At 43.6% G+C, this 15,909-nt stretch overlaps 2 protein-coding genes across 4 annotated transcripts; one reads left to right on the top strand and one right to left on the bottom strand.

Moving 5' to 3' along the window:
- The first annotated feature begins 28 nt into the window (after positions 1-28).
- si:dkeyp-97b10.3 lies at positions 29-14,081 on the top strand. Of its 3 annotated transcripts, XM_047594700.1 has the most exons (18): positions 29-299; positions 409-533; positions 4,457-4,488; positions 6,239-6,271; positions 6,401-6,460; positions 7,794-7,826; positions 7,918-7,953; positions 8,303-8,344; positions 8,433-8,482; positions 8,617-8,669; positions 8,771-8,997; positions 9,213-9,472; positions 11,030-11,155; positions 11,626-11,761; positions 11,939-11,986; positions 12,081-12,152; positions 12,281-12,571; positions 12,892-14,081. In XM_047594700.1, the coding sequence occupies exons 2-18, from the start codon at positions 484-486 to the stop codon at positions 12,918-12,920; spliced, it is 1,578 nt and encodes a 525-aa protein (XP_047450656.1). In that variant the 5' UTR covers positions 29-299; positions 409-483; the 3' UTR covers positions 12,921-14,081. The 3 variants fall into 3 exon arrangements, with proteins under 3 accessions (XP_047450656.1, XP_047450655.1, XP_047450657.1); XM_047594699.1 differs by having other exon boundaries at positions 29-533; XM_047594701.1 differs by lacking the exons at positions 29-299; positions 409-533 and adding an exon at positions 2,005-2,161.
- Positions 13,790-15,909, bottom strand: il12a (interleukin 12a; the record flags this gene model as incomplete). Its single annotated transcript, XM_047594745.1, has 6 exons — positions 13,790-14,656; positions 14,853-14,891; positions 15,020-15,163; positions 15,345-15,386; positions 15,576-15,656; positions 15,745-15,909. Coding segments are annotated over 6 exons (612 nt in total), but the record flags the coding sequence as incomplete, so codon positions are not given.

Below are 15,909 nucleotides of genomic sequence, written 5' to 3'. Positions count from 1 at the left end.
CCCACATGTGCCTTTCATTGTTTGCGCGACAACTGCGCAGCGCCGCCGATCTGAAAGCCGCTTCCCGCCTTGACTGCTGCGCAGCATTGACGTTAACACGAGTTAAAGATCTGCGCTGTGTTTACGCTCGGAGCGTCGACCATAGGAAGCAACTCACATCTACACATACGCTGCAGAAATTGGAGCTGAATGATTTCTTTGTGGGATTGGGCGACTATTAGCGCCTTGTTTTGGGGTGAAGTCCGCAGGTTTACTTAAATAAAGGGTGTTGCACTAAACCGGACATGTGATTTGAATAGGTTTGTGCAGCCACGAGGGTTCGCTGACCATTATCGCGCCTTTTAATCCGCCGAGCGCTTTAACGAGCCACCGATAGTCGATGATAGGATCGAATTTTCCACATTGCAGGTGCTGTTACGCGCAGCCGCTGCTTCACGCCGCGGCGGAACAGAAAGCATAACGGGGTACGATTACAATCGGAGGATGGTCGCGAGGATGGCGAGCTGCGGGGCGACCTGTCACCTGGAGGACGGGTAAGACCCTTTTTTTTTTTATTGTTACCAGACAAAACAAACAAACAAACAGCCAGCGTTGACGCTTTGCCATGCGCCAGTGTTTTGAGTCGCTACCAGTGTGGATGACACAGTAATCCGTACAGGAAGTGGCGTCTTTTGTTGTTTTCTGTTTGGGGCTCATCTCTTTCGGCTTTTTTAGATCAGTCAGCCGCATCTACATGTGTCGTTTCCAAGTCAGAAACGCGCATATCGTCCGGCTAGAGAACGAGAAAGAAGAGAAAGCTGCATGGAGTCGTGATCTCTTTGTTTTCTTCGCCTCTCCGCTGCACGTTGCGCTGTTGTTAGATTGAGACGGTGACTCACCGACAACAATGTATCATCGTGATGTGTGTAGCGAAAGCTGTAGGCGAGTTTGATGCAAATGACGAGGATTTAAAGATCACTACAAGAGAAAATAGCCACACTCTTCCTGCTTGGAGTTTGTGATCGTGGTTGATTATGACGCGCAGCACCCATTTTTTTTTTAAACTAGTTTGTTATTTCTGCAAAGTCGGGATAGTCCCCTTTCTGTTTCATAACCGCGTCTTTAATATTTACACAACAGTCTTCATCTCCCGTATCGTGAAACAAAGACAGGTGATATGATACTGATGACTCATCCACCTCTCTGAAAACTACCGTGTTGTTGTTACCTGGGCATCGCTTACCTGCTGGACAACCTGGAAATCCCCAAAGCAGCAGCACAATTCAGAGGACGCTTCATGAGCTCGGCTCTGTTGAAATCTGCATTTAAATAGCAATCAAGTACACACAATAACATTATTTGAGAGGAAGTGGCGGGGCAGTGTCGTCTCGCCACATTATGAGTTAAAGATTTAGCAGGTCATGACCCGCTGTTAAAGGACTGGAAATTAACGATAACAATGAAAAATCCATTTCATATGTGGGCGCCTTGCAGAGCACTCAAGGTCACCTTCAACAAAAGGGCAATGCATGAAACATCTCAGGAATAAAATATGCAATGCGATGAAAATAAAGTCAGATTTAAAATGTATATAGAAATGAGCTAACAGGGAACGTTGGTTAAATGGAGTTAGGTGTGGATGTTCCAAGACCCATGGTGGACAGTTGGAGAACGGGGTTAGATGTGGTCCATGGAGGGAATTCAAGTGGTGATGCGTGCTGCAGCATTTTTGACTAGTTGAATTTTATGAAGACATTTGCATACGGACCAGAGAGAACAGAAGTTACAGCATCAGTTAATGCGTGATGTGACGAGGGAGTGGACAAGAATCCTGGTGGTGTTCTGTGCAAATGGACAGGCGCAGACGATTGATGTCACGGGGGTGGAAGCAGGCAGTGGTCCAAGTGGGGTTGTCGATGTGGGCTTCAAGAGATAAAGCGCTGTCGTGGATGACAACCTGAGGGGAGTGAAGCACGCTGGAGTTATCAAAGCTTAGTGAGAAACTGTTGACGTTGGCCAGTGTGGAAGCAGAGCTGACGAGGAGGACTTCTGTTTTACTGTTGCTCGTTTGTGAGAATTTGCCGGAGAATCAGCGTCTGATTTCTGTCACGGGCGAAAAAGGCCGGGGTAGGAATAGTGGAGGTCGACTTTGTGGAGAAGTGATGCAAACCTGTCATGACAGGTGCGTGTGTTACCATCGAGCTGTTCAAGAAGGAGGCTGTGGGAGATGGTGTCAAAGGCTGCACTTAGTAGTAAAGTTAAAATCCCAGGAGGAAAAAACAAGGAGGTTTTCAGTGATTTTTGCGAGAGCTGCTTCTCTGCTGTGCAACGGACAAATCCTCAACTTCAAACAAGTTGGAAGTAGCAGTCAAATAGTCACGGGTCGGAGTTGCGAGAGTTTGTTTTGACAGAAATGGCAAGTTTGAGATGGGACAGGAGTTGATTAGGGCAGCTTTTGAGTGTAGAGTTAAATGCAACAGCTCTGCAGTGATCCTGGGCAATTAATAACAGAATGTAGCAAAGGTCGCCTGTTGTTCGCCTGTTCCCCCGGTTATGGTTGCAGACTAACTGACAGATGTTTATCCGCACACAGATGTTCCCTTTGTGTGCTGCGTTTATGGGAAGTTGTAGAAAGCACAAAACAAAAAATGTGAAGCTTTTATCTTTCAGCAGAGACAGACGAAGACCCTCCCAGAGGATTCTGTTATCACGCTTTGTAGAACGACGACAGAAACAAGTGAGAGCAGATAAAGTCAGCTCGTGCAGGAGGGGGGGTGGTGGGGGGGTGTTATTTCGTGACTGAAACGGCTTGAGCAACGACACTAGGAAACCACTGCGTGAAAGGACTAGATGACTGCCATGGCAACTAATGAGCTCCTGGGTTGTGTTGGCGTGACCGGTTGGCAGAGGAGCCGACCTTGAAGAGAAGAAAACGGCATTTCCTGCGCAGATGTGTGAAAACAATGGAAACCGCAGCTGCTTATCAGGATCAACAGACATCGAATAAAAGGGATCGGTCACGATTGGTTGTCGGCATCACGTCTTTACAAGTGAGGGAGAGAAACAGGAAGTAGACTGGGTGACCTACATATTTCACGCTCGCCGGTGGTGAACTCGTTCTTCTTGTAGGGGTTGGCTCCCGTGTGTTTTCCCTCTCAGGCGTGCTGCCTCTTGTTGTAGGCTCAGGCTGTGTCAACAGGTTGCTCCGGTCGACCGCTCAGACACGGCAACTGTTTGCACTTGAACTTGTTTTATACAATACGTTTGGGGATATTACGCACTAAGCTTAAGAAGTTAGGGGATCAACGTCGCTCTGTGCTTTCCAGGGTCTGGCTAATGTGATGGAAGTGACTCTTAATATTTATATGTAACTTATATTTATATTTTTATTTATATGGCCTAAACAACCAGAGCCTCTATAGATTTTCCTGCAGCTGAGATACTGTGAAGCAAAGAAGAAGAGAGACAGTTAGGAGCTGTTAAAATATTTCCAAAGAAAATGACACCTCATATGTAAAAGAGAAGTGGGAGAAAGGAACTAGTATTGTGCTCTTAATGAACATGGAAAATGGCGGTGGATGGATGGAAAAAACTTTGTGTAAAGTATTTTATGAAACATGCACGTGAAGCAAACTGTGGCGAAAATGTTTAAACTTTTACTTTAATTGAGCAATCATACTTTGGTAAAATGAACATCAGACCAGTACCTGTTTAGGGTAACATCAGTCGCAAGCGTAAAGGCTATTATTAGAAAGTGGCTGAAGACAGAGGTATCTGAGGCGGAGAACTGGATTGAACTAATAAAAAATACTTTATATACATGGATACGTTGACTTTGGCCCTCATACCGTCCAAATCATGCTAAATAAGGGCAACTGGACTTGTAGACCATGTCAAAGGTGTTACAGCCGTGTAGCTACTTAAGTTATAAAAGCCTGGTGGGGAGTTGGGGTTTAAATAGGCGCCTATTCATATCAGAACCTAGAGTGCGCAAGTTGTAGAACGCCCCCGGTTCAATACCACGGATATTTAAATGTTTAAGTTAAATTTTGTTTATATTCACAAATGAGGAGATACTTTTTGTAGCATGCTCCTTTTTTTCTGTTTGTTTTATCTTAAAAATAGAATTAAAAGTGTGTGTGTGTGTGTGCATGCGTGTGCGTGCATGTGCATGTGCATGCACGTGTGTGTGTGTGTGCGTATGTGCATGAATTTCACCACCAAGTACCCGGCCAGTAATTTTCCACTGTGGGTTTCCTGCACTGACAGTTTGGGTGGGATTGTGAAGTGTGTGAAAGTCAGATGCAGATGTTTACACATTTCCTGTTTTTCTTATTCTCGTGACTGTGCATTTTCCTGTTCACAAGAAGAAGCGGTGGATTACGATAGTGCCTGCAGCTGTAGCTGCTTTTAAAATGCAATAATTTACACTGCTGGCTTTATAGGTTGTCTGAATGTTATCTCCTCTGCCCCACAGAGACGGAGATATCCCGGCGGCTGAAAACAAAGGTAAACATCAACCCCCTTTCGTTCCTTCCCTCCCTCCCTCCCCCTCGCTGTTAGCGCCTCTTTCTACTTTCACTTTGTCAGAGGGCCCAACAATGACTGACTGACATGTGTTTGTTCAGTGATTGTGCTGTGCAACCTCGTATGCCTCCATTTAATATTTAAAAAGTGTGCATTCGCCGTCTATTGTTCGTCACTACTTTTGCTCACCTTGTTTTGTTTACGTCTTTGCACTTGTCTGCCGTGTGACTGTGCGGCCCTGCTGCTTTCCATATCATTTGCTTTGAAAATCGGGGAGATTAATGCGCAGTCACTTCTGTCCTCAGGGGCACAAACTGCATTTGCATTTTACAGAAGAATTCTTTTTATATATTTTCAGGATTCACTTCCTCTTATATACATTTTTATTTTTTTTTTCTGATGAAATACCAGGTACTCTTACATCTTCAGGCCTTTAAAAATGTTCAGATAAAAAAAAAAATAGTTGGTGATCTGACAGGTGATCACCTCAAGATACTGGGAGTATTTTTCACTGATCTGAGGTCTCTGTTCCTCTGAAGTTTTCCATCCTTTTATGCCCTTTGCGGCACTATAATTTTAGACCAGCAGATGGCAGACAACACTCACAGATACCAAACCCTTGGAGGCGCTCTCAGCCACACAGCACTCGTGTGTGTGTGCGTGTGTGTGTGTGTGTGTGTACTGGTGGTTGTGCGTGCATGTGTGCATCTGCGAGGGTGTTTGCTCTCCACCTTGTTTGTCAGTCTGATGAAGGGGAAGCGGCTATGCCAGAGTGAAGAAGAGGGATGCCCGGAGAGGAGAAGGAGAACGCGGAGAGGAGAAAGAGAGAGGCAAAGCAGGCAGAATGAACGGAGCGGAAGAGAGAGATTGATGAGGGAGGTGCCGCGAGTCGAGCGGCGATGGCAGCATCTGCTTGTTAGTCTAAGATAAAACTCTGTGGGCCAGAGAGGATGTGCTCCATCCATTAGCCAGCCAGGCACTCAGCCAGATGGCCCGCGGTCCGTGGACATTCGCCGCCGCCGCTGGGAAGAGAGAAGCCACAGCTCCTGTGGACCCCATCTATATAAATGTGCCAGAATGTTAATGCACGGCACTTATCACAGGCTTCTTCTCAGGGTGCCACAGTTCAGCTTCTGTGAGTGATGCATATGCAGAAGCTGGTTGGTGCAGTTCAGCTGTGCTCAGGGCTTTTTTTTGATGATTAATATGGATGACGACGGAAAAAAAAAAACCACCCTAAAACTGGAGTTCTCACTGGGGATGCACCTGCGCTGCTTCACTTCAATGCATTATTACTTTCCTTATGTAAGGAAAGTTTTTTTAGTAAACACTTTTCAACTTGATGACAAGTTGAGCACCTGACGCTTTCTGCGCTGTAAATAGACTTGGGTTCGATAAAGTGGAGAAGAAGAGTCTGTCTATTTATGCTTTACACACTACTGGGTCCTTAATTTGGTCTAGTTTTACTGCAGAGTGATGGTTCTACTTATGGTAATCAAGCAGGCTTTACTCTTCTGTACTCTATCTATAACTGGTGACTGACCAGTCACTGCTGGGTAATAGTAGTTAAATGAAATATTCAGGCCAAGTGCGTTTGTTCCAGTAATGGCCATAATTTTAAGTAATCGCGGTGACTAATATGATGTGACTCTTTGTCACATTTTGACATTACTGCATGAGTATTTGCAAAACAAGCAGCACTCACCTCATGACAATTACTAATTTGTTGCAGATACCGTGACAGAAAGCGACAGCAGCAGTTCAGGTAAGCGCAAATGTCACACCAAAGGCAAGTTAACCTTTGTGGCATAAATCATTTTTTACTCATTGTTTACTGGAAGTTCATTTCAGAGTTTGCTGCTAATTCATGTAAGCACCTTGATTCATTTTTCAGAGAACACGGGAACATCCACCGATGAGAGCTCAGAGGACGAAGAGGAGGATGAGCAGTCTGGTGAGAGACGCACTCGTACTTCAGAGGAATAGAGGGGAAGCATAATCAGACGCAACTGTTTTGTTTTAATGATAGAAACGATCCTACAGTGGGCAAATGTGTGAAAATGGAAGCAGCTATTCATTCAGGAGGAAAAGCAGCTTTCCGTCTCCACTTACATGGATCATGAATAAACGTGTTTACTTCGTCGTTTTCTTTGTTATTTACTAATTACTGAGCTATTTTTAAGTCTTTCATCTCTTCACCCTATCATCCCATTGAGCACAAATTCAATCAGTCAAACTTGTGATACTAAAGCATCCTTTGACGTCAATTTTAACATACCCTTTAATTCACATGTTAAAGTTCTTTTCCTAAAAAAATAATGAAAGTGAAATCGTCAATATTACATTGCCCAACAAAATCATTTCACTGGTTTCAGCCTGATATATAACAGTGAGAAGACTTTTTTTTAGTATCTGCGTTGCCCAATAAATAAATATTTTTTGTGGAAATAGAAATATGTTAAGTCTAAATGTAAAATAAAAAAAAAAAAAATACAGTTAGACGCTGTCTGCAGGCGCCGACTAGTGTTTGGGTGATGTTATCACAGAGCGAGTCAGACTGATCAGTTGACTCACTACGGCGCAGGCTACGTACGTAGGTCACTGCGTCTATGTCCCGCAGTATTATAAAACCGTCTCGAGTCTTACTTGCGGTGCTTTGAACTTTCTTCAGTCGTCCGTTTTTGGTCGGCTATGAGATTTGATGCGTTAAAAACCTTTCTTACAGTACCGCCTGTAGAAATATGAATCATATGTCACATGTAGCTATTTCAAACTGCATATCGCGAATCTTTCTCCGAGACTGAAGTTCCTCCACACAATTTACGTCTCGTTTCAGCTGATCAAGGAAAATGCGCGCGGGGGTGCTCCCTTCCGTAAATTGAAGCTCAAAGAATGAAAGGGAGAGAGAAGGGGTATTTTTTCAGCAAAGTGCTCGGGCGAAATGCCTATCGAAAAACAAATACCGGCCGTGTCATCTATTTTGGCCGATGGTAATTAATGAGGCCAATATCGGCCGATACCGATGTTCAGCCGATGTATCGGTGGATCCCTACGCCCAATAGAAGTGACTTCCTGCAGTTTTGTCATCCTTGCAGGAGCACATGAGACAAAACCTCTTAATTAGTGGACCTCAGATATCCTGGTAGGCAGCTGCAGGCAGAAGATTCAAATGATAGACATCAATCCTCTTATACAACTCTTGCAAGAAAGGAAAAGTGTTTGAAGTATTCCTTCTCATTTTTCTGTTCCTCAACTTTGCGCCTTTCTCTTATTTTAAATTTCAACAGGAGTCTGTGCCGAGAAAGATGATGAAGAGGAAGGTAAGGGGTGCTTCCTAGATACTTAATAAGCATGGAGTGTGCTCTGCCAATTACCTTGTAACTGTATTTATTTCCCTTCTGTTCTTTACAGACAAGGAGGAGGTTGATGCAGAAGAATCTAGAGATGGTGAGACACATCATGAAACTAAATACTGATACATGCAACTAGTCTCTGCACGTTTAAACTGAACTGGGTTGTCGTTTCCAAGCAGCTCAGTGGAGTCTGCTTGTTGTAGTAGTTGCCATGTCTTTAGTGGTAACCCTACCACGTCTTCGTGGCGGTCATACTGCATAATTATGCAACAACATGTAGGGCTCTGCTGGCTGCGTTGCAGCTTCAGCTTTGATTTGACTTTGACCCTCAACCAAAAAACTGGCGAGTGATGTAAATTTCATGAAGGGACGCCTCCCCAGTGGTTTAACGCAGCATTTCAGCCTCTAAGATCTTCACATGATGCATCGATTTTATCTTCCAGAAATAGCAGCTGGGCCCGAAGCAGAGGTCCTTAATGGGAAAGGTAAGCGGATCATAGCCGATGCGCTGCAGTCCGCCCCCTGTTAGTGTCTCGTAAATAACATCCTGTTTGTTGTCCTACGTCCTGGCAGATGAGGGGACCTTCAAATTATGCTGTGAAAAATGCAAAGCCATCCAGCAGGTGAGCTCAGGAACCGGACGTTTCATCTGTCTGATCTCGCTGCTGATTCTTGTTTAATCGCATTTGATGTTCCTGCTAAGAAGCCCCATGTCCTCCCTGTAGTTTCTTATTATGGTGTATCTGTGCTTTGACAGAGCCACGCCGGTGAGATTGTCAAACCCAGGCGGATCTCCAAGGGGCGACTCCAGTAAGTGTGACGTCGTGTCTTTGAAGCACGTTCGTATCAGTTCCCCACATCACCCCTGACTTTGTGTGTGTGTGCGCGTTTGTGTGTGTGTGTGTTGTTAGGGTGCAGCTGGAAGGAGAGGGCACATACAAGTGTTCGGTCACCGGCCTGGTGTTTGAAGCATCCGAGCGGGTCATCGTGCGGTACTCCATCCTATCCTGGTCCAAGTTTGGCTCATTCCTGAGAGACTCCTGGAAGTTCGCCGGACCCATCTTTAACGTTGACACGGTCCACAAGGACGCGTCGGTCCTCAAGTCCATCCAGTTCCCTCACTCCGTCTGCCTAGCTGGTAAGAATATGTGTTCTTTTTTTTTATTTTTAATTTTGTCTTTAACATATTATTGTTGTGTTCATGTTGTGAACGTTGCCAGGAGACATGTCACCCTCTCGACATTAAAAGTTAAATTTGAACTCTGAAGATAAAAATATAACATCCACTCTTGGTTCACAAATAGATTTTGCTGTGACAACAAACTTTCATTTTTCTTTATCCTCTTCACACAGATCCAGAAAATGAGATGACATTCAGCGTCCTGCACATAAAAGACAACCGTCCACTCATCGAGCCGACGGTGGACCACTCGGGGAGCCACGTCAAGTGGAACGTCACGTCCCTGTCGCCGGTGGGTCCCATCATTCAGACGAGCCGGGCCGTGGAGCACCACGGCGTGGTTCTGGTCTACAAGCAGCTGGGCAGTGACAACAACAACAACAACTACAACTTCCACGTCTACTTGGCCACCAACAGCCAGTCGGACATCAAGGTTGGTGATGTCATCTGGACCATGATCTATTTTTAAAACTGAGCCGCTTTTGGAAATGTGGTAAAAAAAAAAAAAAAAATTCAAAACATTCTGCACTTTCAGGATCCTGTTTTATTTTTATATCTATAATAGCACCTAGCTAATGGATGCTCCCTTCAGACAGGCTCTTTAAATCTGTGTAGTGGTTTAAAAAAAAAGAAGCACAGTGCTTCTTAAAAACGGCCTCCGCTGTCTCTGTTTTTAATTTCAGTCCAGAAAGGTTTTAGTAATTGTTGCTGCGACGGTGGACGATGAGAATGTATTGGAGTTATACACCGATCAGGCAAGACATTATGACCGGAGAAGTAATAATAATATTGACCATTTTGTGACAGTTCAGTGTTCAATTTTGAATCTGGAATTCATGTAAATGTTACTTAGACGTGTGTACCCCCCCCCCCCACCTAGACCAGATCAGACCGGACTGGGCCCCTCCACCACGTAGCAGCTTGACAGAAGGTGTTGACCTGGCCTCCAAATTCACTAGATCTCAAACCGATCAAGCATCTGTGTGATGCACTAGAACATGCCTTGGTGGACTGTGGATCCAAATCCCCCGACTAACACCATCCGCTTACCAGACACCACAGGACACCATCAGAAGGCCCATGTCCATTTTCTGATAAGTCCCAATTGCTTTGAAAGCAGAAGGGAGACCTACACGATATTAGGAAGGTGGACATAATGTTATGTCTGATTGGAGTTTGTCCAAGCACATGAATACAAACACTTCTGAGAACATTTACGTGGAAACAAAACCGATCGCTGTGACGTTTTCCTCAATTTAAAACATTGTTTTCTTTGAGACACGAGCGAAAACAAAAACAAAAATACCTCCCTAACAGGAGCAGCCCAAAAAAAAACATTCCATTCACACGACAATGTGCCTGAATTTTTCTATCAAGACTTCCAATTACGCCGGCCGCTCAGTTGATAAAACTCCGACAAAAGAACAGGAAAAAAAAAAATTCATGAAGCTCCAGCTGAAATGTAACTTTCGCTTTTTGTTCGTGCAAGGCTTTGTTGCGGTCAGACTCCATAGAACAAACAGACTATTTCCAGACTTGTGTAACGTTGTGATCTCTGGTATCAATGACCTTATCAAACCACTTGTGAAAATTTGTTGTGGTAGTTGTGTGCAGGGGGTGGGGACGCAGTCAATAAGTAAACTTAAAGTCACGGCGTGTGTTTTACTGTAAGTCTGCGCAACACGACAATAAGCCTCTCCTTTACAAAAAAAAAATTACTGATCTCTCACAGGAAGTGTGTTTGTGGTTGCATGAGCATGTGTGTGCATGGGAGGATGCAGCTGGTTACTAATCATATTGCTACTACTATTTTGGCCACCCAAACAAATGACCCAGAAATTCTATCATTGGCGTAATAGTGTAGTAATTTTCCATCATGACTTATTGTTCCGTTACCTTGCACATTGCAAGCAGCCATGCAACACTCCTTCAGTTTACTCATTTTTTGATTTCATAATTTTGATTTCCTGCTCTCCCTGTTGTGAACTAGGATATAGCCAAACAGGTGCGGGGCTACAAGAATCGATATGTTCGGATAGAGAAACCTCCCACGTGTAAACTCGACGAGGGGACGTATCGCCTCCTGAGCGAGCCGGAGGGAGAGATCAAACCTCAGGTGCGTCTCTTAGCGTTCTATGCTCGTAATTATTCGTTCCCAACAATCACTTTCCCACTAAGTGTTTCACGTTTAATACTTTCAATGACGGCGCCATCCATTTCCCAAGCATCATGTACTCGTGTTCGCCTAATTTTTCTCTACTGCATGTACATTTTATCCTTTATCCAGATGCATGTACGAATGTGTCTGCACTCCTTCTCTTTTGTCCTGCCTTCCTCTTTTTTTTTTCTGTGTCTGTACTCGTCGGCATTCGAGCAGATGGGTCCCCCCATGTGAGCTGGTTTCTGCTCAAGGTTTCTTCCTGTTTTAAAAGGGAGTTTTTCCTTTCCACCATTACCTTGCTCTGGGGGTTTCTCTGGGTCTCTGGATTCTGTGAAGCATCTTGAGACAATTTTGTTTTTTGACTGTGGTTATGTGCTCTTTTTAGTCACTACACAAGTAAATTATGTTTTCATGTCTCCGCGCAGGACTTGAAATTCACCATCGCAGTGACTAAGATGAAAGGCTACTTTGAGGCTTTCTTTGAGCAGCCGCCTCCTTTTACATTGTCTCTTATAGAGATCAACACAGATGAGACCGTGTGGTCGGCTACCATCAGGGAAGGTACCGGTGCACTTGATCTCACGTACATGACACTTAAAAAATAAAAAAAGAAACAAAAAAATAAAAGCGTTGCTGCACGTCTTTCTGTTCACTGGTAATCAGTCAAAAAGTCAAAGTCATTTCTAATTTATTTTCTGCTGCAGTTTAGTTGACATCCGTGTTTCTCTCTTCTCCCAGGTGACTGTGTGGATGACACAGAAAAAAAGCCAAGAAAGAGAACAAACAGTATGCTCCCTTTTTTGAAAAATAAAAAATAAAAAATCTGGTTTGATTTTTCTCACTACTCACATGACTCGCATCACGTCGATCTCTTTCAAAGGCAGGCAGAGGAGCAGCAGCCCCTCAGAAGAGGAGACGACCTGTAAAAGATCTCGATGGCTGGACGAGACAGGTAGCCCTCCCCACCTTTCAGTGACTTCAGAAGAACACCCCAAGCATTCTTCCAGGTGCACACGTCTGTCTTAAATTACACTAAGATTAAGTACCCGCGTATGGGTGTGTCCCCTTCTCCCCCTCCAGATGGGGTAAAAACAGCGGCTCCGCCCAACCAGGACATGACGGAGAAGCAGCTGCTGCTGGTGGCCAAGCGGCTCGGCAAGGAGTGGAAGCAGGTGGCCATCTATCTAGACTTGAACTCCAAGGAGCTGGACGACATCCAGGCGGCGGAGAAAGACGTGACCATGCAGAAGCTGAAGATGCTGGTGCAGTGGAAGAGCAGGAGGCGGCCGGCAGAGGCCACGGCGTACCACCTGTGGGACAGCGTGAAAGATCTGGATGACTTGCCAAATGAGGTTTATCAGACCCTGCAAGGTATATCCGTATAAACAGTCAAAAAGTCAAATTATCAGCATGTTACAGTTGTAACAGGAAAGTGGTTACACTGTCCGCCTCACATCAAGATAAAATTAATACTGATTAGTGGTTTGCTGGTCGGAGTAAATAGACATATCCTGTAGATATATTAGTCTCCTGCAGCATGAACATTTTTGTCAGACTCACTCTTGAAGATGAAGTTTAAACTCATATGATGATCCTTGAGGTGCATCTTTATATAGTGGTCACAAGCTCCAAATATCATATGAGAAAAGTCTTATTTTGTGTGTTTTGTGCTGTGTCTATTTTCTTTCCAGATATGATGAACAATCAGGCAGCTAAGTGAAAGGGACATGAACTCAATGGACCCCTGGAAATCTGTTGCTCCACGAACCAGAAGATCGAAGATCTCAGGAATACAGCACAGCGGAGTTGAAGTCAGCTCCACAACGTCAGCTCTTCCTTCCATTTGTATTTCTCATCCGTCTGTGGACACTTCATGTTTCTCCATTTCATGAAAAGACTTGCCTTGTTCTTTCAGACGCGGCCCTACGCCTCTGTAGTGAGTACAGAACAGATGAGCCGTACCCGTAGGTACTTTTGTGTAGCCAGAAATTGTTGCCTACCACTATCAGGTTCTAAAGTGACCTGTGCAGACATGTAGCGGTCCTTTAGATGTTTAGTAGCTAATCATGTAGCCAGTAACAGATGTAAATGTACTGTAGGTGCTGCAGTGTCGAAACTGCAAAAATTGGGAAAAATCCAACCTGCGGATATTGTTTCAGTTTTAAATGTTATGTTTATGGGACTTTTCCGGCAACTATTAGGCATTGCGTCGCACGCATATGCGTCTGACTGTTGTAAAAAAAAAAAAAAAAGAAGTTTCTGACTGAATTATGGAACTATTTTTTTACACTGTGCACACTTTGTTGTATACACACCTTTTTTTTTTTTTTTTACCAGCCTTTTCAAGCTTTATTTTTTTAAACTGTTATATCTGTACGTGTTTTTTTATTTGACCACTAAGTCTTTGTAAAACTCAATGGAGTTGCATTTTTTTTTTTATTGAGGATAAATCTTGTTTGTGCATTTCAGGTGGGTGCACATTATAAACAAAGAAGCAATACATAAAGTTTGGATTCAGGGCTAAATTGAACTGTCCTGCCTGTGTGAGTGCAACTGGACGCTGAGCATCATTCCTATGTCTTTTTTTTCCCGTAAGTTTTTCAGGTCTTGTATCACTGACATAGATACTAGAAACATCAAACTACACTGTAAACCGCCTGGGGAAAATCTCAACACTATTTGAGAAAAGTGGCAGAAGGCTGAATCAGCCGATGTTATGTAGTAATGTTTACATTCAGAGAAGATGCTCCCTCATAGCGTTCACCACCAACTCTCCGTCCTAGCGCTCGTTTCCACTTGTTTCTATCAGGTCAGAATCTCTCCAAAAGCTTCCGAAATAAAAAGAGATGGGGACTGAATAAAACGAAACAGTGTCTCTCCTGATTTTCCTTTTAAGTCTGTTATTAAATGTCGTCGGCTTCATTCAATAATCACTTCAACTCCGGCACTTGATATGAGAAAGACTTTATTATAAATAACAATAAATAATTTTACAGGCCAAATAAATAAATAAATAAATAAATGCAATAAATAGATCTTAAATAAATAAATACATTCCCCCAAATATTGGAATACATTACACACTTACATCGGCCAACATGGCCTCTTATGCTAACATTAGCAATAATTTCACTGTCCCACAGGTCTGAACAGTTGTGCGAGGTGTGAAGCACTTGGTTGTTAGTTGGAAGCAGCGGTACTGAATTGTGTGGTCAGCTTGTTCACTTGGGATAAACTAAAGGAATGGAGATATTGTGATTTGATTGGAAGGAGGATGATGATGATGATGATGATGATGATGATGCAGCAGGATGTCTACTTCCTGTAGTCTCCAGAGTAGATGTAGCCCATGGCTCGGTTGATGGTGATGGTGCGGACATGGAAGCCTCTCATTATCTTACACATCCTGTGCCGGTTACCGAAGGAGTCTTCGCCCCAGTTCTGGTCAACCTCCTCCTCCTCCTGAAGGACAACAGGGAAGGATACGGTGTGAATGCAAAAAAAAAATAACAGACCTGCTAGATTCCCCACAAAGCTACTCAAAACAACCCTCCATCTATTAAAAGATCTTTGAATATCAGTTTTCTTTTCAAATGCCAAAAAGATGAGGTGTAAATAGGGAACAAACAAAAAAGAGGGAATAGAAACATACCTCTGAAGACTCGCTCTCTTCATTCGGCTTCGGGGAACACTTCTGTATAAACCAAGGAAGATTTTGTAAAGTAACATAAAAATGTTATTTCCCAGGAGATTCTCTAACTATTCCTGTGTGACATGATTCTCACTCTCTACACATTTCCACATGTACACTAAACACACCTTCCTCAGGCTCTGTATTGTCTCCAGAGTTGGTTTCAGAAGTTCAGTTTCTTCCTTGGGACTTCTGAGCGGGGTCTTGAGGTAGGACTGAATAGCAGCATCATAGTAGGCGAAGTCCCTCATGATGTTCCTCAGACAGTCACTCTGTCAAGACAATAAAAAAAAAAAAAAAAAAAAAAAATCAGACACCTGTTCATACTATTATTAAACATAGCTACCAGGCTTGTTATTAATAATTAACAGTACGTGTGATAAGTTTAATAAATAATAATTATATATATATATATTTTTTTTAAAAAAAAAGAAAGAAATGGCACCAGCGTACCTCACTGAAGGAGGAAGTTCTTTGCATCATGCAACTTGAATTCTGTAACCACAAAAATCGTGAAATGAAAAGTCGGGTATCACAACGCATTTCTGAATCTTGCATCATTCATTAAAAGCGAGAAAGCACAGGATGAAGCGGTTCCCATTAGCTGTTTCAAAACAGAGTTATTTTTGTAATCACTGTATAATTAATGATTTATATCTCCGATAAATCAACAGAAAGCCTCACCTCATTGGGTGCGCATGCCAGCACGGTCTCATTGCTCAACAGATCCACTTTATCGGATGTTATGCCAAAACACAAAACGCTCTGTGATAGAAAACAAGGTTATTAATTATTGCTGCATGGTGACATTCAGCATCAATGGCCCACATGTGCAACGGTGAATTGTACTCACGTTGTTGAGAAGCTCAGGCAAATCCTTCACGAGGTTCTTAAGGAGCGACGAGCACTCTTCGCGATTTTCTTGGGTCGGAGCGGGGACCGGGATTCCGGTGGATGTGCGCCAATTCAGGGTCAGCAGCAGCACACAGCTGACGAAGTCTGCATGACAAGAGGATAA

Source organism: Mugil cephalus, chromosome 9, assembly GCF_022458985.1.
Source record: "Mugil cephalus isolate CIBA_MC_2020 chromosome 9, CIBA_Mcephalus_1.1, whole genome shotgun sequence".
Taxonomy (NCBI): Eukaryota; Metazoa; Chordata; class Actinopteri; order Mugiliformes; family Mugilidae; genus Mugil; species Mugil cephalus.
This window is presented reverse-complemented; position numbering and strand designations above follow the sequence as displayed.

Bases quoted from the DNA above. Each gene is read 5' to 3' on its own strand.
- si:dkeyp-97b10.3 (XM_047594700.1), top strand. From the start codon at position 484: ATGGTCGCGAGGATGGCGAGCTGCGGGGCGACCTGTCACCTGGAGGAC. The intron at 7,954-8,302 runs GTGAGACACATC...TTTATCTTCCAG, and splicing joins TGCAGAAGAATCTAGAGATG to AAATAGCAGCTGGGCCCGAA. The intron at 8,998-9,212 runs GTAAGAATATGT...CTCTTCACACAG, and splicing joins TCACTCCGTCTGCCTAGCTG to ATCCAGAAAATGAGATGACA.